This window comes from Cimex lectularius, unplaced genomic scaffold, assembly GCF_000648675.2.
Source record: "Cimex lectularius strain Harlan isolate CLEC.00 unplaced genomic scaffold, Clec_2.1 scaffold81, whole genome shotgun sequence".
Lineage (NCBI taxonomy): Eukaryota > Metazoa > Arthropoda > Insecta > Hemiptera > Cimicidae > Cimex > Cimex lectularius.
In genome coordinates, this window is record NW_019392692.1 from 1,524,456 (window position 1) to 1,551,340 (window position 26,885).

Consider the following 26,885-nt stretch of genomic DNA (forward strand, 5'->3'; position numbering starts at 1 on the left):
GTTCTTATAAAATAAAATATTCTAATGTTTAAAAGAAAAAAAAAAGAAGGAATGTTGTGTGGAATTACGGCCGCGGGTTTTTGAGTAGCAAAGTCGTTCTCAAGCGTTTCAAACAGAATAAATAGCTTGCACTTTCAAAATTGAGTAAATTTATTAAATTCTGATTCACCTTGTTTCCTCACGGGCATCTTAAGTCCGAAAGTCAGATAAAATCGGAGATCCACAATTCCGATTTAAATCCTTTTTTCTGGCTGAAGTCCAGCTCTTCCACGTCTCGGAAATCTTCGAAGAAGGGGATACCTCACCGGCCGTCGACCCACAAAATTGAATCACTCGAAATTTTCGATTGAAACCAGGAAAATGCACAAAAATCTGACAGGCCAGGAGGACTAGAGGGTTGAGAGATTTGTTTTTCTTATCAGTCCGCCTCGATACCGTTAACCGGCTAACATCGTTTCGATTTTTGTCTTTTTTTTCTCTACCGAGAAACACTTCTATCCAGCCGGGCTATCTTTTCCGCAAAGGGTCGAAACTGCTCAAAACAAAAACTGACACTGGTCTTCTGTGACTTTCCTAGGCGAAAGGCGATAAACGACTGATGTGATTGGTCCCGTCGCCGACCCCTTTTGACGCCCACCTAAACCAGGCCCCCTTCCGAAAATAACGGCCGAATATTTTATCAAACTTATAAACAACTATTTGACCGCTAATTTTTATTTTCAAGAAAAACAATTGTTGTCCTTTTTTTTTCTTCTCCAATTTAAACAGTAATAATAATAATATTCAATTGACAAGCATGCCATTGCAACAGTGAGCACATTATAACCTTCCAGCTATCACAAATTCACAAAAACACTGATAAAAAAATTCGAAATCGCATAATTCACTTGCCGAAAATTTATTCAAAAATGAATGATAAAGGTGTTATAAAACTGACAAGGAGTCAAGCCGCTGAAATGCAGTGGAAACTCATTTACACTTGGCCTACAAAATCTGACACGTGAGTTTGTCACTGGCTTTACCGGTTTCTAAAAATCCTTGTGATAACACATTTTTCCTGGTTTTTTAACAGTAAACTCACAGTTGTTAACAACATAAACGAAAGTTATTAATTTTAATTAGTTTCTTTTATTTTTATAAATTTAAATGCCTTTATCACTATTCAATAATATTTTAAAAGATATACTTAAAAATAAACAGGATCTGAAAGTTATTTTTTTAAATTAATCCGGTCCGTCTACACTCTTAAGTTTTTGATGTTAACGTCAAACACGTTTCTGCTTTACACCATCTTCAGTGAGGAACTGTCTTATAACTGGGTAGCAACAAACACATGAGTAAACTGACCCAGTGCCAGTTCAGCATGTCCACCACCCACCATTAAATTTAGTTTCTCCTGCTTAGGTTTTTTTTTAAACAACAATATCAAAATAAATACTCTAATTCACTCTTAGTTAAAAGTTTAAACTGGCAGAATTTAGACTGTCTGAATTAATGGTGAATGTCAAATTTTTGAGCTTTATGAGTACAAACTCAGTTTATAACGGACTGAGTCGGTTCAGTGTTTGGTGATAATTCACATACCACTCTGAAAAAATCATTTTGGTTTTTGAAATTTCTTGATGTTGATGAAATCCTCAAGGATGGGGTCATTTTAGTTAGGTTTAAGATTTGAAAGGAAGGCATCTATTTTCTGGTATGAACTTTCCTGCCAAGCCTTTATTCCTTCCTCCTTCCCAACTCCATCTCTTTCTCCCAACAATTCACCTTTGTATCAATCTCCTGGAATTACCTGTGTCAAATGGATTAATTACAAAACCTGTATAAATGTGAACCACATTATTTAAGTGATAGTGTACTCTAGTATAAGCCTTAGATTCCAGTTTCAAAACAAACTTTTTTTTTATCTTGACCCACTCTATTCCAGAATCGGAGACAACCAAAAAATTTGGTTGTGTTCATCTATGAAACATAATAGTGGGTCAACACACATACATAGTGGGTCAAGATAAAAAATAAAAATTAATAATAACCTATAGAATAGAATAACAATAACAATATTATCAAGATAATATAGTTTTTATAAACTTATTGTTGGATAAAATCTTCATTTAATTATTTTACACAATTATATCAATCTTGAGATTTCTCTGTGTTGTCAACGGGCTGATGAACATGAAATTTGGTCATTACCAATCATTTTGGACTGCCTATCCTTGCTGGATTGGCTGATGCATTTCAGCTTTCCTCTTTCTTCTGTTGTGTTTGTAAAGAAGAAATTGAAAAGAAATCCTTGCCTTGCCCTTCTTATAACCCAGACCAAAGTGATCGGACTCACTTACATACAGTGATTTCATTAGACTGGATGTTTCCAAAATTCTAGCTTCTCCTGTAAAAAACATTACGAACACTAAAACTAATGTGACTATGAGGGTTTGTGTACTGTGGTGTATTATTTACAAATCTGTATCAAAACTCACTCAGATTGTCCTTAAAAAGCCCCTACATTATTGTGTGAATAATCATTTGTTTTTTCTATGTGGGTTTCTTTATGTGCAGGCAAACTACACCGCTCAAGAATATTATTAGCAATCAATAAAAAATATACTACTCAATATTATTAAGTTTTAGTTTGGTCATTTTTGTCTATCCTTGCTGGTTTAGTCTGCCAGATGAATTACAATATTACATCAGCCATTTGCCATTTTTTTCATCTTTCATAGCAAAGCAAAAAATTGAAAAGAAATCCTTGCCTCACCATGTTTATAACCCAAATTGAACTGTTCAGGATGACCAAGCTACAGGTTCTTTCTCTACTTTTGTTTACAATCATTGTGACACTTTAATGCACCTGTTGAAATAGAATAAAATCCAAACTAAGAAATTGGTACAAACTTTTAGTTTAATATGACAACTCTTTATATTTGTTGTAACTTCTTCCTATGTCTTTTTTTTCATTGCCCATCCATTTCCAACAACAAAATTGTTTTTAAAAAATCCATAAATAGAAAACAAATAATATGTATAAATCTAATAGTGTTTGTTTTATGTGTATATTTAAAATTGCTTTATTCCCCTGTATCCTAAGTTGCATGCATAGTAGCAAGTTTGTTTAAAGCGAAAAAAGAAAAAAAATCATTTGTACATTTTTTTCCAGCTGGCCGTATTACTATGGGTTAGGGGCACTTTCAGTCGCAGCGTCGCTTTCATCAATTTATATATCAGTACATTTCAAAAGAAAATTCAAACTTGGAACATTTGGCAACATGTCATTGATGTTTCCAAGTATAATGGTGCCTCCAGTAATACTATCATTGTCCCACCAAAAGGTATTCAGTATTAACTTTTCTTGATTGGAAGTAATGAGTTGGAAATAATAAAATCAAATTATGTTCAATTTTTTGGTAAACAATGGCATTTTTAATAATTTATATATTTTTACAGTACAGTGTAAATCAGCCATTTTACATTTTTGTTTGGAAATTACTCAATTCAAATAATAATTACTACTCTACTCTATTACATTTGATACAATTGACTAACTTTAGATTATATATCTCATTGACACCAAATAATTGAAACAATAATATACACTGTAATACACATCATGTTAATTGAAGAATGTTAGGGAAAGAAAGGTCTTCTGTACAAATCTTTGGTAGATTGGAACATAAACTTAATCAATATTAAATAAAAATTTAACATTTAATTTTTTTTTTCAATTTGTGTTGTTTTGCAGCTGGTATCTGAGCCAATTCTTCTACAAACAGAATGTCCAGTTTGTATTCAGTTCCGTTCTTTAATGATTCAGAACCTTGTTGGACTGGGATATCCCTTGCTGATGGCACCTACACTAAGCGTTGCAGTAAGCACATAATTAATTATTATATATTCGAGTTTACATTTTGATTTATTTTTATTTTTAAATTACAGTTGGCTAATGTGTTCAGTACGATGAAACTTCCTACTTTCTCCATAAAAAATATACCAGAATTCTATTACTTATTTACAAAGTTGTCCAAACGATTAAAACTCCCTCTTTTATTTCTATTTACTTTCCACTCAGCAATTTCTATTTATGTTGCAAATCAGGAGGCATATAGTTTATATACAATTTTAGATAAGTTAGATTCACAGAATTGAAAATGATAATCTTCTGAACATTTATTTCTTTTGTTATACACTAATTAGTTAAACAATGTAAAAATGTATATTAAACATCTTAAAAATGATTGTTTGTAATATTAAATAATAATTTCTTTTTGTTTAATTCTGTTACTTATGAAACCTATGGATTTGTTAATTTATTTTTGATAAATTCCAAGTTTTATTTTCAATTTCATCATTCATATATTCCTCTCTCAGGCAAGACAGAGACCGTCTCCTCATCCAGCTGCAACCCAAGAGCTCACAGAAAGATTTAGGACTTTGTTAATTTCAAATACTTATTAACTCCATTTATTTTGCTTTAACCTTTTATAAAATCAGATTATACAACCTAAAAATAGCAATAAAATAAAGAATTTTCTTGAGTATCATAAATGGAAACTTATGGACTTAACCACACTTCTTAATTCAAAGTCAGCAATCAAAGGATCCTCTCATTTTAAAAATTGAACATTAAAGATTTTTAATCAATTGAAATTGTAATAAAGCATGGCTTATAAAACTATTATTTGAATCAGACAGTTTTGGAAAAGGAGGTATGTAAAAATGTGGCTTGAAGAAAATAAATATGGTTACTACACAATAACAGTTAATTAGTGTAAAATTAAAATTTAAAATTGCTACTCTAAATTATCTCTTGTTGGCATTTTCTCAGTGTAGGGTTCTAATTAATAAATGTATACAACATACATTTATTTTCATAACCAGCATCCTCTTGAGTATCAAATGGTCTATCTCAGTCTGTAACCAATGTCCCATATAATGCTGAAAAGGAAGGAGCAAACAAATTCCCATCCTTTAAACTTAATCATAGGATGGTCTCATAAAGGTACTGTACTGTATGAGGCTCAAAGATAGAAAAAATTCACTATTACACCTTTACTCAAGCAAAGGCTCCTATGATGAAAATGTAAGCAAATAATGAAACACTCATCATCGATACACCCCACAAAGATAACAGAGGCTCCATACCAGAGGAAAATCAAACTTATTATCTTTTACCCTTAACAGTTACCAAATGATATGTTTTCTAGGTACTTAAGTTTCCTCATATAACTATAAACTCAGATCTGACTTTGTTTCTGAAAAAAAGCCCATTTGTAATTATGGCGGGTTTGAATGCAGGGCCTCTGGATTTGAACCTGGGACCTTTACCTTACAGTGATGAGCGCTGTGTCAATACCTAAACCATTGTGGTCACCAACCCTCTGACCTTTTTAAAATCAATAACACCTTTTATCTCCAACTTCATTGCCTTAAAAATTAATTTTTGGCAACTTTTCAAAATATTTTGCATTTGTTCAATTAGTCCTTTGAACTTTCAATTTCTCTTTGCTCATTGATGTAAAGCTACAATTCTAGTTTTCTTATAATCCCAATATTAGTAAACCACAGGTTTATTCCACTTTAAGTCTTCTGATATTGTTATCTTTTTTCTTTTTTTTTTGTAATAATTTAGAAGCCAAACATCTACCATCATGTTTTTTGGTTAAATGAGGGTTTTTAACACCTAGATGGAAAACAGCACTGTCAGGGTTGAGATTAAGACCCCCAAAGCAACGACCAGTCAGAAATCTTATCAATTGCAGTTCAGTGAATGCACTTAAGGGATTTGCAAATATATTGGTATCACCTGCAAAAGTACTGATTTCACAGTGAATTTTGTCATTTATATAACTAGTAAAAAGGATTAATAGAATTGGGCCCAGGACCGAACTCTGCTAATCACTGAATTGGGATTAGAATATGCTTGATTAACCGTGTCTTTAAAACTCTTGTCAAAGTGGTATGATTTTTGATAATACAAGAAAACACAGGGGATTCCTTGACAAAGCTTTAGGGAAAAAAAGAACAACTTTGAACTTAATAAAGAGCTGTAGATAATAAGAATATTGTAGAAAAGACCAATATTGGTTGTGCAAAAGGTATTGCTGATTACTTTCAACCTTAACCTTAGTTATGCAATTCAATACCATTCTTGAGCTAATATTAAGTTATGCTCTGGTGGTTGCCTGGCTATCTGACATAACTGTCTTTACATTTTAAATCCTCTGTTTAAAGTGAATTGAGTAAATCTCTCAATTGCATGAATTTTGGCTTGACAAATTCTGGTCTACAAGCCCATGGGCTGTGAATTTTTATGTTTGGAGACAAATACCTCTAGCTTGTACCCTAGATCCATCAGTGTACCAACAAGCAACTTCTTTGAGGTTTTTTTTTTACTTTTTCCCTGTCCTTTTTGGTGCCTTGGTTTGCTTGAAAGTTTTATTTAAATTCATATATCCTGTTGTGTAATTGAGTATGACCAGTATTGTATTTTCCTAATTTTTTAGTTCATTCAATCAACTTGATCCTTCCCTTAAGAAGTACTATCATTGCATTCCTTTTACCTGGGTTTTCCCAGGTTATCTCCATCTGAGTGTTTGCTTCACATTCGAAGATGATATGGATGGCTGTTTCTTCCTCCTCATTGTTCAGTGTATGCTTTTTCGTTACCCAAAATTCCCTTTGATCCTGGTACCCTAAATCAGGTTAAGGGATGGTTTCTTCACGTTTTGTAGATTTGGATTCACAGACTAGTTCTGATGTGATTTATTTTATATGATAATACATTGATAGCAACTTGGCTATCCGATCTTATGAGGATTTGTTCTGTGCCAGTATTTAGGATTTTCTAAGGCACAAATATTGATGGCATGGACTTCAGCTTGAAAGACTGAGATGTACTTCCCTAATGATTGCTCATGTTTCCAGCCTGTTCAAAAAATGCCTGATCCAGTTCCTTCATGTGTTTTAGAGACATCTGTATACCATATCATTGTTTCTGATGGGCTCCTTTGTAGTCTATTGTCTTTATATGTTTTAAAGAGGGTTTCTAGGATCATGTAATCAATCCCAATTTCTAAGAATGGATGTCTGATTTTATTAATTATTGTTGCGTTACCCGAGGTAATTCCCATCCAGTTTGGTTGTTTCTACAGCCTAAATGAGCTTTTCCTCGCTCCTCCTTGTATCAATTTTAAAAATTGAGATAGGTTTAGCATAGTTTCTAGGGCATTTGTCGAGGTTGTTGTCATTGCCTCTGAGATACATAGTTTATATTGCCTAATGTTTGGGTAGCTTGTTTTTTTATGAGATGTCCAACAGATTAGTCAGCTGTAGATTAATTTGGGTCTTATTAAAAAATACAATTTTTCTGACACTTTGCTGTTGTTATTTACTTTAAATACAAATACACTTTTTTAATTTTTTTATTTTTATTTTTTCAAATTGCAATACAAGATCCGCCAAGTCTCGCGTTGCGCAGGTAGTTTGTTGACTGTTCACTTACTGTCAGCTATAACAGCTGGCGGTATCGAACTGAAATAGGTCAATCAAATAACATCGACTTTTGTTTTCCTTCATAAATAATACTAGAACTGGCGTTTTTATTTTAATTCGACCCCTAATTACACGATTTATTCAATGAAGTTTAGAATCATTGTTTGAATGTGTGTGTGTATGTGTTGTGTGTTTGTTTGTACTAGTTTTTATGTATGATAATTTGTTTTGACATAACAGTAATACTCTTTTTTTAATGTATGATAATAAATTGTATAATCGTTTAGAGTTTTAATTTTGACTAGTAATAATCCAAAATGTTGATTCCGACCAGACTGACATTTTTACTGTATGCATATTCGGAATAGGTTCCATTATTGTATAGTTCATGTTGTTAATTTTGGTAACAAATTACACTTCTTGTATTTGCTTTTAAATAAATTATTATTGCTATTGTATTGTATTTTTGTTCCAAAATTCCATCGATGTTGTTTATTATCGATTCCACCTAAGGAACGATAGCGATAACCGAATGTGGGAAATCTCTCGTCTGGGGGAGCAATTTTCGGTGGTGTCCCTCTCTCTCTCTCTTTCTCTCTGTCTCAATCTGTTATCGCCTGTATTTGTACCGTTTCCCGAGCTTTTTGTTTCCTTCTTTTGTTCTTTCCGTTCCGACGTTTTCGTTTTTGTGTACCCTTGAGTTTCTCCTGGCGGAGAAAGGATGGCTTCTGGATGCTGTGGCACCAAGAAGCAGAAACTCAACAACAATTCCAGTTGCAGTGTGCCCTGCAGCAATTCACCAGCTCTCATTCCGACGAACGGAATCCGAAATGGGATGATAGCACATCCGACTATGTGCTTCTACTGTTTCGACGTTCTGTACTGCCATTTACACAGTCTGGAACCACCCAAATCTCCAGACTTTTGCAACGACCCTTAGTGAGTATTAATTTTTTTTCTCTATTATTTCATGTAGTACGAATAATTACAATACGACCTGTAATGGTTAATTATCGCTTCGATTCAATTGTACGTCTACAGTGATAGTGGTTATCCACTAATCATAAATATCAACCTGATTTTCCTGAAAAAACAAATAATTAGTTTTATTATCGTGTAAGAGGGAGGGAGATAAATATATACAAAGCTTTTCTTTAACTCATATCATCTTTACATTTAACAGTCATTATGATTTTCATTGTTAACATTTACTATTTTTGATTTTCATATTCATTTTTTCAAATATTTGTGTAAAGCCAAGATGACTTGGCATATGTGGTAAGATTATACAATGAACCAAATCGTCCAAAAAGTCCTGTCGTTTTTTTTTCATAAATAAAAAAATATATAAAAAACAATGTTAATTTTGGCTTGAGTACCTCTGCGAAGCATGGACAAAAACCCTCTTTTGAACAAAAAAAATCCTTATTTTAGAAAGTAATAAAAATTCACTAGTTTTCGTGGTCTGCTTGACCGAATAATATTTTAAAATTAATTAATCTGTATTTAAGGTATTGCTTGAGATAAAAAAGTCATCTTCACAAGCGGGAATCGAACCCACGACCTAAATACGCTGCTGCTCTACCACTTGAGCTATCGTGACTTCGATCCACTCGGACACTAACTTCCCATCTCAACCTCACCTTTTGACTTTTTTATCTCAACCAATACCTTAAATACAGATTAATTAATTGAAAGTAATAAAAATACTCAAACAATTCGAGACTGTCGGTTTTCAAGATACTTCTTAAGGTCCGTCATACATGCTCAGTTTATCTATCAATTGAGGAATCTAGATCGGAAGAGTAAACTGAGCAGGTGTAACAACATTGCAGTTTTTCTTTTTCCTTCGCTTTATGCGTCAGAAAAAGGTTGTGAAAAGAAAAGGACAAAGAAGAAAATTAGACTATGTACTGAGGAATGATTGAACAGTAACATATCTAGCTAACTGAACCCTCTAAAATAATTTATTTTTTAATATTTATTTGAATCCTTTATATGAATTATACACATTACAAATTATTCTTAATGCTATCAAATCCCTGGCGAAATGTTATGACCATTACTGCACCCAAAGGACGTGTTATGAGAAGCATGACAATGCCGGCATTTAGTTTGTTATCGGTTGAAAGGGGATGAGGTCATGAGGCATCTCCAGGAGTGTTCTTGGGATGGGAAGTAGTGGATTGGGCTTGAGCAGTAGGGTTAAGATGGGTTGATATATTGGGGTGAAACTTGAGGAAGCTGGAACTGATCAATTCTTTACGAGGCCATTGTGGATAGTGAGATTGGAGATGTTAGGAGTTTGTAGAATTCTTCTGAGGGCTTTTGGTTGGATTCGTTGGATGTTAGATGGTATATGGTTTCGTATGTCCTAATAGGACAAATTTATTGTACAGAGTTAGTTTGTTCTTTACTGTCATGTCTGATTTTTGTCTCTTTGTAATTAGTTCAAATCATTTATTTAATCTTTGTTGCTTGATTCATGTGTGAGCATTTCACATCACTCTGCTGTCCAAGTGTAGCCCTAAGTCTTTTACGTGTGTAGATGTCTGTAATTGTAATAATTAACGCAAACGTAATTTGCGTGCATTTGTCCTTGTTCAGTTTCTTCTTCCACGTTTCGCACCATTCTTCAATGAGCTCAAGATGCTCCGGGATATTGGTGGTGGCTTGTTGGGTAGAATTGGAATTATGAATTAAAATGTCGGTATCGCTGTAGGTTATAAGGATGGTGTTGGGATCTGTCAGCAGTATAAATAGAATACAGAATGCTCCCTTGTGGGATACCGGCCTGGATCGATTTAACTCATTGCCGCAGTTTACTCTGAAGCAACGATAGGTAGAATTTTAGGATTTGGTAATAAAGGAGTGCGTATGAACTTGAAAGGAACTCCAGGTGGTCAGACCCTTTCCAAAGTTTGGGACATGTCTAAAAACGAACCCAAACAGTATTTTAATTTTTTTTTTTATTAATTTATTTTTTATTTTATTTTACTTTTTTTATGAGGGTTCACAACAGCAGAGGTCGTATAAACCTTCAGGGTGTCGATGTTTTTGAATAAAAGCCCATTTGTAAGTATGTCGGGTTGGAATGCAGGGCCGCTGGATTCAAACCCGGGACATATTACCTTACAGTGATGAGCGCCTTGATAACACCTAAACCGTTGCAGCCACTGATGCCCCCCCAAACAACTTTTACTTACTAATCACCACACACTTATAGAAGAATTGTACAGGACAAAAGTCTTGTTTCGATAAATGAAAATAGGCAAATAAATAGAAATGGTGAATGGTGGAGTGAGTGTGGTGTTCAATCCTTTTTTAAAAAAGATAGTTCTTATTCACATTAAGATTCTTAGTCACATTAAGTGAGTAAGAACTATCTTTTTTAAAAAAAAGGATTGAAAATGTAGGCTTTTAGTTTAACTTCATCGTTCATGAAATTTTCCATGTACTGAACATTTACTTGAACTGACAGTTGACTGGATAAAAATACAGTTATTTTATGTTGTTTTTCTTTTTACTTCTTCTTCTCTTTTTGTTATAGATGTAGGATTGTTTCTTTTCTCTTGTAGTTTATGCAATGTATTCTATTAAATTTTTACCAAAGCTCAAAACAGCTGCTCAAGAGTAAACTCTACCTGATGAAGGGGACTAACAGAGCCTCGAAATGCATTCATCCTTTTATAAATAAATAATTTTGATGTAATATAAATAGCATAAAATGCGAGACGAATAAAAACCACCCTAAACTACAGTTACTTAAGTCAATCATTCAGATGTCACACAGAAAATTGACAGATAAACTGACAGTGTGTTGGGCCCTTGAGGCTATTAGTGGAAACTAGGAAATGGTGGTAATCTGTCAATGACATTTTTAAACAGAATGTCGGATGTGGCAAAGTTTCCCATCTCTTATCATTTTAATTTTATCTCCATAATAGGCCTTTTCAAATAACTGAGTCGTGATCAAAATTTTTAAGCTTTGAGATAATGGTTTGACCTGGAGGTACAAGCTTGTAGAACATGATACTTTTGGCCATCCAGAAAAACTTTTTTCTGATACTGATCAGGTTTACAAAATTTCCTAGCTTTTTCAACAGGGGAAAACCCCGAGACCCTTTTTTAGTGCAGATATTTCTATTCATAAATGTTCTATTTTTGATCGTAGAACTATGCTATAGGCTAGAGATAAAAGAACAAGCTTATTGGCGTCAGTTGAATTGTGCGGTACCTATTTTTCAGCTGATATTTTACTTTTAACATTTGATACAGGTAACTCCAGGCGTTTGATTTGGGGATAATGAATTTGGAAGCTCTGAGCAGGTTTCACGGGGATCCAACTCCATTAAATCTCTCAGTTGCTGCTCGTCGATAATCTTTGGTCTTCCTGAACCATCCTTGTGCATCTTCACCGAACACCGAGCATATCAAGCAGCCTCAGTCGTTTTTAAACCGAGTTTGTACTCATCTAGACAGATTTGGGATTCAACTCTAACCATTTTGTATTTAACTGTTTGGGCGCTTAACTAAGACAGGATTAGAGTTATGTGATATATTTATAAAGAGTAATTAAGTCATTGGTGTTTGACCTAGGAAAGATCGCATTACAATCAATCCAATAATAAACAGACTGAAGCCCAAAGGAACAAGATGCGATTGTAAAAAACAACAGGACTTTTTGGAAGACCTGTTACCTGATTTTCCTTTTTGTCATATATACACATTTTCATTTGGATTTGTTAAAAACTAAAAATATATATCATTAACAACAAAATGAGAATTACTTGCATGTTCTTGGGAATAAATGACAAAATTTCCACAGTCCACTGTTTGTAACTTGGGAAATCGGTAGAGATAGAAGGTTGAGAGGTTGCATTGGTACTTTTAATGCCATCAATCTTCATAGCGGTATTCGAGAGTATGCAGTGACAAGGTAAGTCCTTTTTTAATTATAAAATTCCATTATTGTGTATGTATTAATGAGTGTATTTTAGCGCTGTAAAAGATTCTCGATTCAGTCCTATATCCAGGGATGAGCTGACAAAACTTCATGTGTCTGTTTCCATACTTCGACATTTCGAGGATGGAACGGACTACACAGATTGGGAGGTCGGAGTCCATGGAATCAGAATAGAATTTCACAATGAAAAAGGCAATAAAAGGACTGCAACGTATCTCCCAGAAGTGGCCACCGAACAAGGTCTATATATAAGTTTAAAAGAATCTATAAAACCGTTGAATTCAATATTTTCAAAAAAATTTAGGTTGGGACCAACTCCAGACGATTGATTCTCTACTCCGTAAAGGCGGATTTAAAGGAGTAGTGACACCCGACATTCGACGAGGGATAAAGCTGACGCGTTATCAATCCGAAAAGGTCTCAGTCGGATATCAAGAATACCTCAGGTCTTGGAGAGCCGGTAGGCGGTGCTAGCGTGGGCAGGGGGGCAACGTCCCCCCAGTCTACCATCGCCTCCACACTACTCCACCACAGTATAGAAGGAGGCAATGACTTATGGTTCTTTGGCTACTTGGAGTCTTACTCGCACTTCATTTAACATATTTCATACAAGATTCGTTTTAATTTTACTTACACATACACATACATACGTGTATATATTTGTTTTATCAATTTTATTGTTGTTTTTTTTTACATGTGACGAGTAGACGTAGCCAAAGTGGCCAAGAATATATTTTTTTGAAATTAGTAATGTTAAAACAAATCATTGCTCATGATGCAAAAGGATAGCTATAAGTACTTAAACTTTTTGTTTCCTTGTTGATCAAAATTTTGATTTTGTCATATTATTGTTGTTATTTTTAATGAGGTTTTTACTGGCTTAATGATTTTTTTAAAGAAATTAATTATTATAAAAAAAATAGTAAAACATCGAAATTACAAAAAAAAAAATAATATTTTTAAACATATTAAAAGAAAACCTAAAAAAAGCAGTATATGTAAATTGATGAGAAACCTTGTGTCTCTTAAAAGGTGTGCTCAAAAGAAAAAAAAAATAAATACAACACAAATATTCAATAATAATTAGATGTCGTCAGCATAATAATGTTTTTAACAAACACAGAATATATAAAATAAATGTGGTAAAAATAAAAAAATTCCACGCTCTAAATACATCTATAAGCATTTGTGTGATACGAACTCTTTTTATTCATCCAAATGTGTTCACCATCCTACAAGCCAAAAATATGTTGTAGAAAGAAAAAAGAAACATTTGTTTTTTTTAAGATCTCATTTTAAAAAAGGAGTTAAAACAAAAGAGAATATATTGTCTTAAATCATCTTTCATTATTTATATTAACTTTCGAGGATTTGCTTCTTTTGTAATCATGTTGCTCTAACCATGCACAGAGCAAACGTTTCCCATTTCCATTTGAACAGCAAGCGTTTGTTTACATTATTCTCTGAAAGTTAATATATATATATTTATTTCCACAAAAAAAAAGTCCATATTATTGAACCTAAATTTTTCATTTAAAGAGATGACGACAATATACCCTTTTTCATATGAAACTAATTAAGTTAAGACAATTTAAGGTATATTTGTTTTTATTTATTTAATTTTTTTCTACCAAATAACTGCACATTTGTATCTTGCGGTACAAAATGTTGAAAATGTAAGCCACTCAGCAAAGGATGCTTTAGTCATTAAATAGACAAAAATTATAATATGGAATGCAAGTTTAATGTTTCACTGTTTTCATTCATAGGATATTGAGTTCAGTTATTTTTCAAAACTAATCTGATTACATCACATAATAGCCTGTAAATGATATAAAATATATTCCATAACGTTTGTGTGTAAGGCATGTTTTATTTAGGTATATTGGGTGGTTAGTATATATAAATTAATATTTATCTTTTTATAATTGGTAAGTCATAATTAATATAGTGGTTAAGTTTTTGTTAAAGTCCAGGTTGCACAGGTTATATTCTTTATGTTAAATCTAAAGCTGTAAACTTTAATGGTGTATTATTCCTACTCGAAACTTCATTTACTTAGTTTATATTAATCTGTAATCAATAACTATTTGCTAAAAATTACAATTTGAAAATTTTTAATCAACCTTAAGCTATTGTAATAAAAATTCCACAAACCGATTCCAAGTATTCTTAAGTCAATAGTTGGGTCTTGGTTATTTGGGTACATTTACATTTGAATTTGTTATTATCTACCAGTTCAAATCTCTGTTTAAATTGAAGCGAAGGCAGAGATGGTAATTTTTGATCATCAAACATTAAAAAAAAAATGATAGGATAATAAACAAAATTAAGCCACTGTATCACTTATTAATAACAATTACTAATTAGCATTTTGTATACTCGATTAAATAATAATTTTGCTAAGTTAAATAGAATAATTTCAGAAGATAAATAGTGTCTTTATCAGGCAAAAGAAATATTTTGTGGTCTGTGATAACAATCAAATAAATCATAAACAAGTTGAATTGTTTATGATTAACATTGTGATATAATCAGTCAATGCAAATGTGAGAAAAACTGAGGAGGCCACAACTGACTTGAAACACCCCACATTTGATACTTAAAAAACTACATAAACCTCAATTAAACTTTTTAAATGACTCAGCAAAATTTTAAAAGCCTTGTTAGAAAATTGGTCATAATAAAAATAAAATATTGATAGTAAAAAGGTTAAGAACAAGAAAAACATTTTTAATATACAAATAAAAATTAAAAATTATTGAGTGATAGTTTTTTATACTAGCTGTATAGTGCAATAATAATTATTATTGTAAATATATTCATTATATACTATGTATATATTATATCAAAGTTGTTTACAAATGTATGAGTGAATAGGAAGGCAGCTATTAAAACTAAATTCCATCCATGATGTAAAAGTCAATGTGTAACGTAGCCCGGCTTGTCGTCAGGCGAATGTTTAAATTATTGAATTTGACGGGGTTTCGTACATTGCCTATATCAATAACTATGCTATTCACTGCCAATTTTCGTTATAAATCTACTACATAATGTTTACGAAAAATTCCCAATATAGGTGGTCAAACGAGATTTTGTTGTCATAACTAATTGGAAGTATTTCAATTTTAAATTCAAACTTTTAAATCAGCTACTTGGATTGCTTGAATGTAAAATTAGGCCTTGCTTAAATTGAAACGTCTTGGCCTTCCTTGTAATTTAATATATCTAAAAACAAAATTGTACAATAAATTTGATTATAAGCGGGGGCGTTGTGTATGTCTAAATCCTAATCATGCCTTTCTAGGAACAAATATGTTCAACAATTCAATATTATTTGTAAAAATTATATTTAAAAAATAGAAAAACATGTTGCTTGACAGTAGGTGAATTTCTTGCCTTTCGATAATTGTGAGATTTTTTGTAGGTATGCAGGATGAACTTGTAGTTGGACATTTCTGATCATTTTGGTCTGCCTAACTTCACTTATTTGAATCTGTCAGACATATTTCGGGTTCTCACCATAAGTGGCCGGTCTGTGCTTTATTAATTTCATGCTCATATCACTATTAATATCGCCAACAAACATTTTAAGACAATTTCTCCCCAGAACTGAAGAAGCTGTTAACTATCTTCAGCCGAAGAATGTCCAAAAGGCCGAAACAGCAAGGGAAGTCAGGCCAAACTGCAAATTTTGGTAATTGTTACTTCCTAAACACTCCTAACCTTAATTATTCAATTTATAAATTACATTAATTAGTAATTTAATTAATTATGGTATAAATCATTTTCCAACTTTCTAGATGTAATGTATACATTTTTCAACCAAGCACAATTAAAATTGCAATTGTGGTCATTAGAATTCAATTTTTTTTAAAAATTGTAAAAATTGTATGCATTAAAGATATATGATCATTAAGTAGGAAAAACGACTATGGTTAGGGGTTTCTGTTAAATCATTTGTAAATCAATCATTAAATCATTTTAATCTGCTTATCAGTGGTTTGGTCTGTCAAACAACTTTTTGCATTTCGCCATCTTCAGTGCTGGGTTTGATTTTTCTTTGTTTGTCTGCCTTTCCTTGTTGTTCGGCCTGACAGTGACATTTGGCTATTCACCAAATACAAAAGGAAAGAACAAAAAAATTATAATAGGCGTATAAAATGATCAGAAATGATCAATCTTACAAGTACATCACCACACAGTTATCAAGATCTTACAAAGTCACAGTAGTAGTCTTGACAATTAATATTTTTACTTGCTAAGTGTATATTAATTCATTACTTTCTCAAATATTATATCAGTAGTTATGCTTACAAACTTTTAAAAATAATATTTATGCAGAATCCCATAATTTGAATCTTATTAAACATATGAGTGATAATAGACAAAATACCTAAATTAAGTTTTTATTTATTTTTTATATGCAATAAACAATTCCAACTATTTCTAAATTGCACCCAAAAGTTCGTTAAAGTTAATATACATAACAACTACAAAGCTAAGAAAGCATGTTTTGTTTGTTTTACATAATTTTCCGTAAAACAGCAAACTTCCAAGAAATCTTTTTAATATTGGAAAGTATCAAAGCCTAAGACCAAATGTTGAGATAAATATTGATTTTTCCGGGTGAAAAGTTCAGAGAAGAAACTGTTGTACACGTGTACGAATAATTAATTAAGTAATGCTAAGGTCGCGTGCAACTTTGGGGGTTGAGAGAAGGCCGAAAGAATCCACCATATAGGTCATTGGGATTCAGCATCGACTTTATTTTTGTCGGTGACTCTCATTGCCAGTCCGACCTCTGAACAGCAAACAACGGATTAAACAAGTAAGACAGGCTTTTTTACAATATCTCCTGCAATCACATCATAATAATTCAGCAAAAAATAGTTAATTAGCTACAGCCTTGTAATATAAACAACACTAATTATTGTTCAATGGGTATTTTATATTTTTTTTAAATTGATTTTTGTTAACTTTTATATTTCGTTTCGTTTAATTAAGTAAAAGTTCTGATGATCCTGGTCCGTCTATGAAAGCAGTGTCGGCAAAACACCCGCAATGTACTTAAGATGTTCGACGAACGAGACTAGGCGGTGCAGGATTTGATCAGAAACGGTCAATTATTTTAAGACACTCCTTAAGTTGCTCACTTTAATACAAAAAAAAGTTTGATTCCATTTCGCAATTTAAGTTTATTAAAAAAAACGTAAAAAATAATTTGTCCTTAGTTCCTTTGCTAACTTGTCTCCTTGCTTTAGGACTTTTGCCTCGCACTTACCGGAAGCGGAGTGACTTAAGATCATTAAAAAGTAAACCCATTATAATAAAAATCGTTTTGATAAATTTATCCTTAGGGTGTCTCATTTGTTGTATATTGTCAGAGATGCCGAAAGTGCCGAGTGAAAAAAGGAAGGAAAAAAACAACTGGGGAAATGGAAAGCTGTTCGGCGCGGAAAAAGACGAAAACTCTTTTAGCGGCGGTGGTTTTAAGGACAAAGAAAAGGCCCAAGAAACTATTAGGTAAGTACAAAACGGCGTTGAATAACTAAAAAAAATAATGTAGAGATTTGAGTTTTGGTGTCTGAACCTCGGGGAAGGTCAGCGCCCACTGGGGCAACTGGGTCAAGGGAAATATGTATTGCGCCTTCGACATGTATATATTACGATTATACTCTTTTCGTCTTAACATCTAAAGTTAACTGTCGATTCGTCAATATTCACAAATGTATGCACATATCGAAAATAACAAGGTCAAAGAATTGAGGACTTAGAAATGCATGTCTTCCAAAATTCTTTGGTTTCAGGAGTGGAATTGTTGGATGAAGAAGGTAGGTGATTGGCACAGTTTTAGGCTATGTAGAGGAATGGAGCAAAAATGGATTGCATCTTAAGGATAAAATGATAATTTTTTAACCAAAATAACCGAGAAGAAAGGCGCAAGGTCAGTATCATATATAGGCAACTGAGACTGGATGATATGAATTTGGGGGTAAATACCGATGATTTGGGTGTAATAATTAAAATTTAAATAGGAATTATTAAATCTATATAAACCCCACTTCTCGTGAAAAATTAACTTCGCTCCTTATGCAATAGGAAAGAAAATGAAGATACATTCCACTTTTTGGATAATTGTCCAATATTAAAGAACATAAGGAAAAGTTCACTATTTTTCGTGGTTCGCTTGACCAATTAGTATCATACAATTAATTAAGGTTTTAAGTTGAGATAAAAAAGTCAGTGTCACGAGCGGGATACGAACCCACGACCTTCGGCTTGATACGCCGCTGCTCTACCACTTGAGCTTCGATCCCCTCGGGCACTAACTTCCCATCTCAACCGCTCGTGACACTGACTTTTTTATCTCAACTTAAAACCTTAATTAATAAGGAAAAGTTTTTTTGCTCCGAACACATATCGGATGTAGCCATAGTTAATCTTCTAAATAGAATCCATTCCCTTATTTTAATTAATTATGTAAAGGAAGCTACACTTTACGGGATTTTTAAGTTAAAAATTTTAATTATTAATCATGTAATTTTATTTATTTTTCTTTTATTCTTTCGTATTAGTATATTTTATGTGTAGTATTTAGTGACCGTTAATTAACTTCAAGGCTTGGGATTTACAAACAATTGTGTTTCTATCTGTATATGTAATCTAAACAATGTTTGTAAATCCCAGGCCCTGAAGATGATCTCAATAAAGGTCGAAACGTTGGCACGATAAAGAAAATGTTTTTGAAAAACCTACGTCACACCACACCACATCTCACGATTTCCGAATAATCATCGACTAACGGTCACTAATCACCACACATTACTATAATTATTTTTGTGCTCTATTCAGTTTCTTCTTTCTTCAAATGGATGTGAACTCCTGATAGACGGTCTCAGCTATTGTCATTTTTGATACTTTTTTATTATTTATTTTATTATTACTTTTGTATTTTTTTATAAAATTGTAAATAAAAGTTTCTATTATGCATGTCTTCTAAAACATTATTCATCTATATTATGTGTTACTACTAACTTATTGCGTTTTTATCATTAAATTTTGTAACTTATGTTCGTATGAAAACTTTGAGGGCATTGTTTGATGTTATAGGTTGCTGGAGGGAAGAGATCCGGTGTACCAGTACCAAGTCATCAACTCCATGTACAACAGAGCCAAGGTGATATTCAAAAGGACGACCGATCAGGAGAAGAGGAAGAATTTGAGCGAAGCCGTCGAGACCTTGGAGGCTTGGGTAGACGATTACAAAGCTCATTCGAGGTCGAAAGAGAACTACAACTACTTGAATCTTGAAATCGTCGAGATGTGTAAGCCGCTGGCGGAAAGGTACGGCTTCACGGATTTCGACTTTTTGAAATGTTACCAAGACGCCGAAGGCGACTTGAAAAAGTTGAGGGTCAAGAAAGTTCCCGGGAAAAGCATCACTTGGGATGTCGAAAGGAACAATAGGTTGAAAAATATTTCAAAGGACATGAACGACAATCATCTGCCTCTGTACGAAACGAGCGAACCACTCAGAGGGCTTCCAACGAAAGAACATACCGAGATGATAATGCTGGGATACAGCAGCGATCAAAGCAAATTGAAGAAATGCCTACCATTACTTAAAGAAAAACTGCAATAATTGTTTTTGTTACTCTTTTTATTATAATGATTATTTATTGCCTAATAAAAAACACAATTAAGAGAGCAAACACTATGTACACTATTAGGCAAAAATTAAAACTTTATTTTACTATCAACAAAATTTAAGACCTCAAAGAAGTTTTCATTAACTATGACCCTAAACCATTATTTTTCTATTTCTACTTACATCCTGTCTTGTTATATATTTTGTTTATACCTACTGAAATATTAAATGCTGCGCTGTCATTTCTCTTTACCTTTTGCCAATTGTTCTCTTCCTCAGCATTTATGGCTTTTTGCGTCATACAGTGAAACAACGTATCTGGCGGGACAAAGAGATAGATGAAACAGAAATGCAATTTCTATCGTAAAACCACCTGTATTTTGTTGTAAAAGCTTTGGGCGAGTAACCACGTATTTCGCCAAATAAATGACCTACTGTATATCTGCCAGTACTATCAACGCTTCTTTTACTCTTTTAACTAACCTTTCGGTGAAAAAAAATCTTCGATATTACTTCACTTGTCAAGTACTCCACGATTCGCCGCTTTGCTCCAAGACTTAGAATTATATAAACATAACATAAATACATAAATTAACAATAACTCACAAACATCACTTATACCATTTAAAATATTACTCACATTAAAAATGAAAAGGACCGAGCAGAAAAATTAAAAAAACCCGACCTATCAAGGTGGATTCCCGGACATGAAGGCACAGAAAGAAATGAACAGGCAGCCCTCTCACCCATGGGACCAGAACCACATCTAATGCACCGGAGTGTGGGCCTAAGTTGGAACTGGAAAAAAGACTTAAGAAAGAAAAACTCAAACACTGGAAAAAAGCATCAGGGAAGTTACGCTAAGAGATTTATAAATCTCTCAAAAAGGAAGGCGAAAAGGAACTCTCTCTCTCTCTCTCTCTCTCTCTCTCTCTCTCTCTCTCTCTCTTTCTTTCTCTCTCTCGCTCAGCAGGCAGGATTTGAGAAAAATTATTGGCCTTTATACCAGCCTCTGCCCTCGTAATCAACANGCGAAAAGGAACTCTCTCTCTCTCTCTCTCTCTCCCTCTCTCTCTCTCTCTCTCTCTTTCTTTCTCTCTCTCGCTCAGCAGGCAGGATTTGAGAAAAATTATTGGCCTTTATACCAGCCTCTGCCCTCGTAACTAACATCGAAAGAAGATGGGCACAGCAGAGACAAAAAGAGCTGACTCTGTCAGGAGGGACCAGAGACAGTGTGAAGCATTAGCCACATCGAGAAGATACTTCTCACCCCAAAAGAAGTCAGCGAAGAGGCACCAAGGAAAGTTCCTTAGTCTTAAAGGAAAAAGTGTACTTTCCAAAGTACACACCGACAAATAAGACTTAAACCTAGACAGCTCCCACACCATCCACGAGAATAATAGTGTCCATCATGGTGACCAATGCATTGGTGTGTCATGGCCCAAAACGTAAAAATAAGGGACAAAAATAGTTATATGTCTTGTAAGAAACATTGTAAACATTTTCAAAACAGAGTAGTTTAAAGTAAACTGCTGGGTCCAGGTCAAAAGGTTGGCGACATGCCGCCAAAAAATAGATGTGCGAATACAATATAATTCTGTTTTTGACATGTTAGAACTAGATAGAAATATTTAATTGTGCTCGGTGATCAACAACTTCGATTAAAAAGCACCTCCTTCCTCCAAAGGTCTGCCATAACCTAACAAATGGCTGAAGTCGACATGTCGTCGTATCCGTCGACTCAAGGTTTCAAGAACTAAGAAATAATTCGCAGTAGACAGAGAGAAGACTGCAGTATCAGCAGCGGTGAGTCTGCTTCAAAAGTACAAAGTAAACTTGATTTTTGGAGTCAACATAAAAATTAGGTAAACGTACAAAAGAAAATGTGTGTGAGCAGGAAAGATGGAAGTCCTTCGGCCTTTTAACATATTCTCCTTCACAAAAGATCGTATTTGAATTTTTTTTTCAAATCCTCACTACAGTGTGATGATGATGAAGTTGATCGTGATGATAATGGAATATTAGGAAGCAGGGGTTTTGTATTCTATAAGCGTTCTGGTTTATACTCACAACAGGGCATCGATCATTTTGTTTCGATAAACAATCTTTGGATACTAATATACTATATAAAACCATTATCCAGTTAATCAAGAAGAATTAATAAATCTAAGTCCATTATAAAATTTTGCACTTTTCTTCGACTTTTTTGCTATTCCCCTAAATTCGCAGTGTGTTTTAACTTACGCCATCATCACTGGTATGTATCAGAATGATCGAAACGGCCAAGCTGTTGGTTCATCACCCCGCAGATTACAATAGGAAATCTCACTAAAATGACGGATTTAGATCCTAGATTCCATGCCTGCTGTCTAGGTATAGTCAAGAAGTATGTTCCTGGCTTGAACTATCGGTAGCTCCTTTATTGTTGATTCCTTGTGAGTTGGGAGAGCTGTAGTTTGGTCGTGGTCGGGTCTGTTCCAGCACTGAATATGAATTAAAGTGAAACATCGTGGATTACAAATGTTACTAGAAAATACTATGGAATTAAAACAATGGTTATTTTAATATGTAGTTTGATCGTTAGCGATCAACTTGGTCAGCTTATCCTCGCTTGGTTGGTCTGTCATACGCTTTTGCCACCTTAAGTGGTGGTGATATCTTGGTGGTTGATCAGGGTAGGGGAGAGGTAAAAACCCAACGATGTAGACGACGAAATGCCGATCGTGTCTGACAGACCAAACCCCAAAAATCCCCTTTGGAAGAACTCAAAAGAAGATATGAACCACCCTTGTTGGAAAAAAGAACTGGGAAGACTAAGGGTCGAAACCAGAAGAGCATTTAACAAAGGAAAAGCATCAAAAAAGTGGGGTGAGTATAAGAGGCTTCTCATCTCAATCATACCATCCGCAGGACAAAGTGAGAAAGCTTTTGCAAGTTCTGAGGAGAAATTTCCTCAGTCTGAACAGGAGCTAAACTACATAAACCACTAACTAGCAAAGGACAGAGTAGATATAAACACTGACCTGAAGAAAGCAGGCAGTAACTAAACAGAAGATGCAAAGCAAAAAACGGTGCTACTTCGTTAGCGACTATTTCTCATGCTCATCACTCCCCAGACCACATGGAGATATCTCACAACGAATGTGTTCAATCCTCAAAAATGGGTCTTAGGCGAAAGCTTTTTCTCAGAAATAAATTGGCATTAAAAAGGCTTGAGAATTGCTATTTTTGGGGACTGCATTGAAGGGAAGGAGATTTTGTTTATTCTGAGATGATCGTTTTTTTATTGACATTAATCATTATTGTGTAAATAAATAACTTTTTTTGGCATTTTCATGCCACTCCTATTCCTGCACTATGAATTTTTGAATGTTTAGGTACTTAAAATTTAGTTTGGTTTATGTACTTAATAGGTAATATTGGAGATGTTAAAGTCGTATAGACCCCGTGGTTTCGATTCCTACCGTCGCTCCTGGAATTTCTGACCATGACCCTCCCCGAGTAGTAAAATGCGTTCCCAAATTAGCACAAGAGGGTTTATGACCAATTACCCGTTGTTCCTGTTAATTTTCCTTTTTGTACAATACAGTGGATTTAACTTTTTTTTAAATCCTTGGTAGAATCGATACTTTTAAAGTACACAAAGTATGCCTTCTTTTCGATACTAAGTAGGGCATGGAGACTTTTCTTTAGCACTAGAAGGCGCTTCATCGTGGAGTAAGGTGGGTCTCATGCGAGCCAAAATTTAAATACTTTAAATTTAAAGGGTATTCATGACTTCTACCAATTTATTGACGATTCAGTGACCAGTGATCCTTGCGTTGTCTTTGTATGAATCACATTTTAGGATATATTATGAGTTATTATGAAGGTTGACATTTTTTTTTAAGTACCAGCACATGATTTGGTACATTTTTACATTTTCACCTAAGAAACTTGTTTGATCTAGTATTTTATCTAACATTTTAAGATTTTGGAGATATAAGGGAATAGAAAAATGTACACCTTTTTTGAAATGTTATTGCTTGTAGTTTTTGACGTTTTTATAGAAAACGTTTGAAACAATTTTGTGCATGTTCACTTGTTTTAATCTCTCGTGTGTTAATTCATTATAATTCGAGGAACGCCTGTTCTAAGTTCATACTGTATGTGTATGTAAGTATTTTGTCCTGTTCAACTAAATGTTGGTGCTTGAATTTTTGTACACGCCTCATGTTTCGCAATTTTAAATTTATCAAGAATAAATAAATCTATGAAACTTTATATTAATCCAATTGTGTGATCAAATCTGTTTTTAATTGACAGTATAAATTCGTTAAACCATGTTTTACGGACATTGTAAATCACTGCTGACGATTTTGTTTAATTTACAAATTTCGGGAAGATTTTGATATGCGTCATTCTAGTGTTGATTTCGAATATTTGTATCTCACACTTGTTGATACCATGTATCATATCATTCGTGATAGTCGTGTCGCTTCCCGTTCAAACATTTTTCGATGTTAAACCCAGAGTCAACAAACCCTTTACTCGCTTATCATTGGCGAATTAAAAAAAATTGTATAAATCAATCCTTTGGGGGAAATGGGGTGTCGATGTAGTATTACGGAGGATATGAATTTGAAAACAGTGTAACTGGTGCTGAGGCTGCGCGGATCGATATGAGTAGGATTGTACCTCAGTCTGAACCGGGTATGCATCATGTGACCTTCATATTGCCAACCAGGTAAACCTCTTCTTCCCATTCGATGCCAGATGAGATCGTGCGCCCAACCACGCCCATTTTTGAACTTAAATTTCAACCCTATGTACACTGCTACTTCGGACGCGTTCAGATTCTGACCAGTTCGACCAAAAGAAAATAAACAAAGCGCTAGTGGGTCCATGACTTGCCTATCTTGTCACCTTGTTTTTTCAACAATCTAAAAATTAAATCTAGACAATAAAGTCAATAAAACACTTTAATCAACTTTAAATGTAAACAATTACATTTTTTTTCTTTTTTCCTTAGCTTACTGAACCACTGATTTACTTGAGAATACTAACGATAGATCAAATAATCAATCAAGCTTGAAGTCAGACCATAAATTGAAGTATTTTTGCAATTTTTTTCGGACAATCAAAAATCTTCAATCAGCGTTGAATAAAGCCGTTGATATTATGATCATAATAACTTCCATAATTTGATTGTTTCCGATCATCCTTCACATTCCTATTATCGTTGTATCCGTCTGTCAGTCCTTTTTCCTCATTTCACCATTTCCTCCTATAACTTTGTATTTCCATTTTCCGTAATTTTAGTACTTCACGCCAATTCAAAGTTGTACGCATTGTCGTAGTCGTGGCGGTTTTTGTGTTGAACGAGTTGCATGACAATTGACACGATTAAGGGGGTGGCAGGAGAATGTAAACAAAAGCTTTAGGCTAACTTCTAAGTGGTATTCTGTAAACAGGAACGATATTTTTAAATTATTGCTTATTTCAAATGAATAAATAAAAATTAAACATTGTCGTTTTGGAGTTGAGTTGTACAAATGACGTATAAGAGGGACAATATGTCGGGTGGTGAAGGATTGTACTGAAAATCCTTCTGACAAAAGATTTACTACAAATGGGGGTAATCGAAGGTGAACATATACAAATATTTTGTTTTATACTCATTCTCACTCAAACTTCAGGTCAATTAACAAAAACTCATGTAAAGAAAGTCATGTCAGTAGCTGTATGCGTTATCATCATTATACGACTAAATATTGCAGTCTTTTGTGAGGTGATTAGTGACCGTTAATCGATAATTATTCAGAAATCGTGAGATGCGGTCTGGTGTGATGTAGGTTTTAGAAAAACATTTATCGTGCCAACGTTTCGATCTTTATTGAGATCATCTTCAGGGCCTGGGATTACAAACATTGTTTACATTTAACAAATACATTTAGGATGTGGAAAAGTGAATTTATACAATGCAAAATATATTTTTTATATTCAATCAAAGTATTTCTAGCACTCTCAACACGACACGCAAGAATGGCACAATTACACAGAAGACAAACACTTTGAGTGAGTAGAAATACTTTGATTGAATATAAAAAATATATTTTGCATTGTATAAATTCACTTTTCCACATCCTAAATGTATTTGTTAAATGGAAACAATGTTTGTAAATCCCAGGCTCTGAAGATGATCTCAATAAAGATCGAAACGTTGGCACGATAAAGAAAATGTTTTTCTGAAACCTACATCACACCAGACCGCATCTCACGATTTCTGAATAATTGCTGTCTTTTTTTTATTAAAGAGGACATTTAAAAGAAGCAGTTCAACATGCATGATGAAGATTACTTCGTTCTCAAAGGGAATTGCCCATCTTAGGAAGAAGTGGTGTTAAGGCAGAGGTCAACATGCAATGAGCGTCGTCCAGAAGGATGCAAATCAAACAGAAAACATGGTTGACCATATTCGCATATTTCACCATTCGTCTAGTTATATGTTGTAGTTTCGTCATTTCCGATCATCCTTGAACTACCAATCCGACTACAAAGTAAATTATACAAGCATTCAACACAAGGCAACTTACACACAAAGAAATGAACATCATTTATACTCCATACGAAACACTGCTGGACAGCATAAAAAGGAAACGTACCGAGATCGTGATAACCGACCGGAACAAACAAAGAAAAACCCAGATCTAATCCTATCAAAGACACCGTCAGACAGAGATAACACGGGCAAAACCCTTTTCTCTATTCACGAATGAGGGGGCAGATTTAAAAAAATAA

At 33.7% G+C, this 26,885-nt stretch overlaps 5 protein-coding genes across 8 annotated transcripts in view; 4 read left to right on the forward strand and 1 right to left on the reverse strand.

The window, feature by feature from the left end:
* The window catches only part of LOC106674408 (disks large 1 tumor suppressor protein), a 565,060-nt gene that overhangs the window by 500,923 nt on the left and 37,252 nt on the right, over positions 1 to 26,885 (reverse strand). Inside the window, exon 1 of one of the 2 annotated variants that reach the window (XM_024225931.1) lies at positions 170 to 588. The exons of the other annotated variant lie outside the window; for it this stretch is intronic. Within the exon in view, the coding sequence (XP_024081699.1) occupies positions 170 to 188 (19 nt within the window). The 5' untranslated portion in view covers positions 189 to 588. Of the gene's footprint in view, positions 1 to 169; positions 589 to 26,885 lie in introns of those variants that run through there. 2 annotated transcript variants of the gene reach the window in all.
* Positions 798 to 4,232, forward strand: LOC106674409. Its single transcript, XM_014407101.2, has 4 exons — positions 798 to 1,000; positions 3,158 to 3,329; positions 3,740 to 3,865; positions 3,934 to 4,232. The coding sequence occupies exons 1-4, from the start codon at positions 909 to 911 to the stop codon at positions 4,141 to 4,143; spliced, it is 600 nt and encodes a 199-aa protein (XP_014262587.1). The 5' UTR covers positions 798 to 908; the 3' UTR covers positions 4,144 to 4,232.
* Positions 8,024 to 13,330, forward strand: LOC106660808 (AMMECR1-like protein). The gene is made up of 4 exons (XM_024225939.1): positions 8,024 to 8,427; positions 12,317 to 12,427; positions 12,489 to 12,694; positions 12,759 to 13,330. The coding sequence occupies exons 1-4, from the start codon at positions 8,210 to 8,212 to the stop codon at positions 12,926 to 12,928; spliced, it is 705 nt and encodes a 234-aa protein (XP_024081707.1). The 5' UTR covers positions 8,024 to 8,209; the 3' UTR covers positions 12,929 to 13,330.
* On the forward strand, positions 17,187 to 20,357 carry LOC112126606. 3 transcript variants are annotated; one of them, XM_024225941.1, is made up of 4 exons: positions 17,198 to 17,285; positions 17,719 to 17,769; positions 17,815 to 17,980; positions 19,568 to 20,357. In XM_024225941.1, exons 3-4 carry the CDS (start codon positions 17,844 to 17,846, stop codon positions 20,097 to 20,099), a joined length of 669 nt encoding a protein of 222 aa, XP_024081709.1. In that variant the 5' UTR covers positions 17,198 to 17,285; positions 17,719 to 17,769; positions 17,815 to 17,843; the 3' UTR covers positions 20,100 to 20,357. The 3 variants fall into 3 exon arrangements, with proteins under 3 accessions (XP_024081710.1, XP_024081709.1, XP_024081708.1); XM_024225940.1 differs by having other exon boundaries at positions 17,199 to 17,285; positions 17,842 to 17,980; XM_024225942.1 differs by lacking the exon at positions 17,719 to 17,769 and having other exon boundaries at positions 17,187 to 17,285; positions 17,842 to 17,980.
* Positions 24,801 to 26,885, forward strand: part of LOC106660809 — a 60,343-nt gene continuing 58,258 nt past the window's right edge. Inside the window, exon 1 of the mRNA XM_014383756.2 lies at positions 24,801 to 24,831. The gene's annotated coding sequence lies outside the window, so the exon portion shown is untranslated. The remainder of the gene's footprint in view (positions 24,832 to 26,885) is intronic.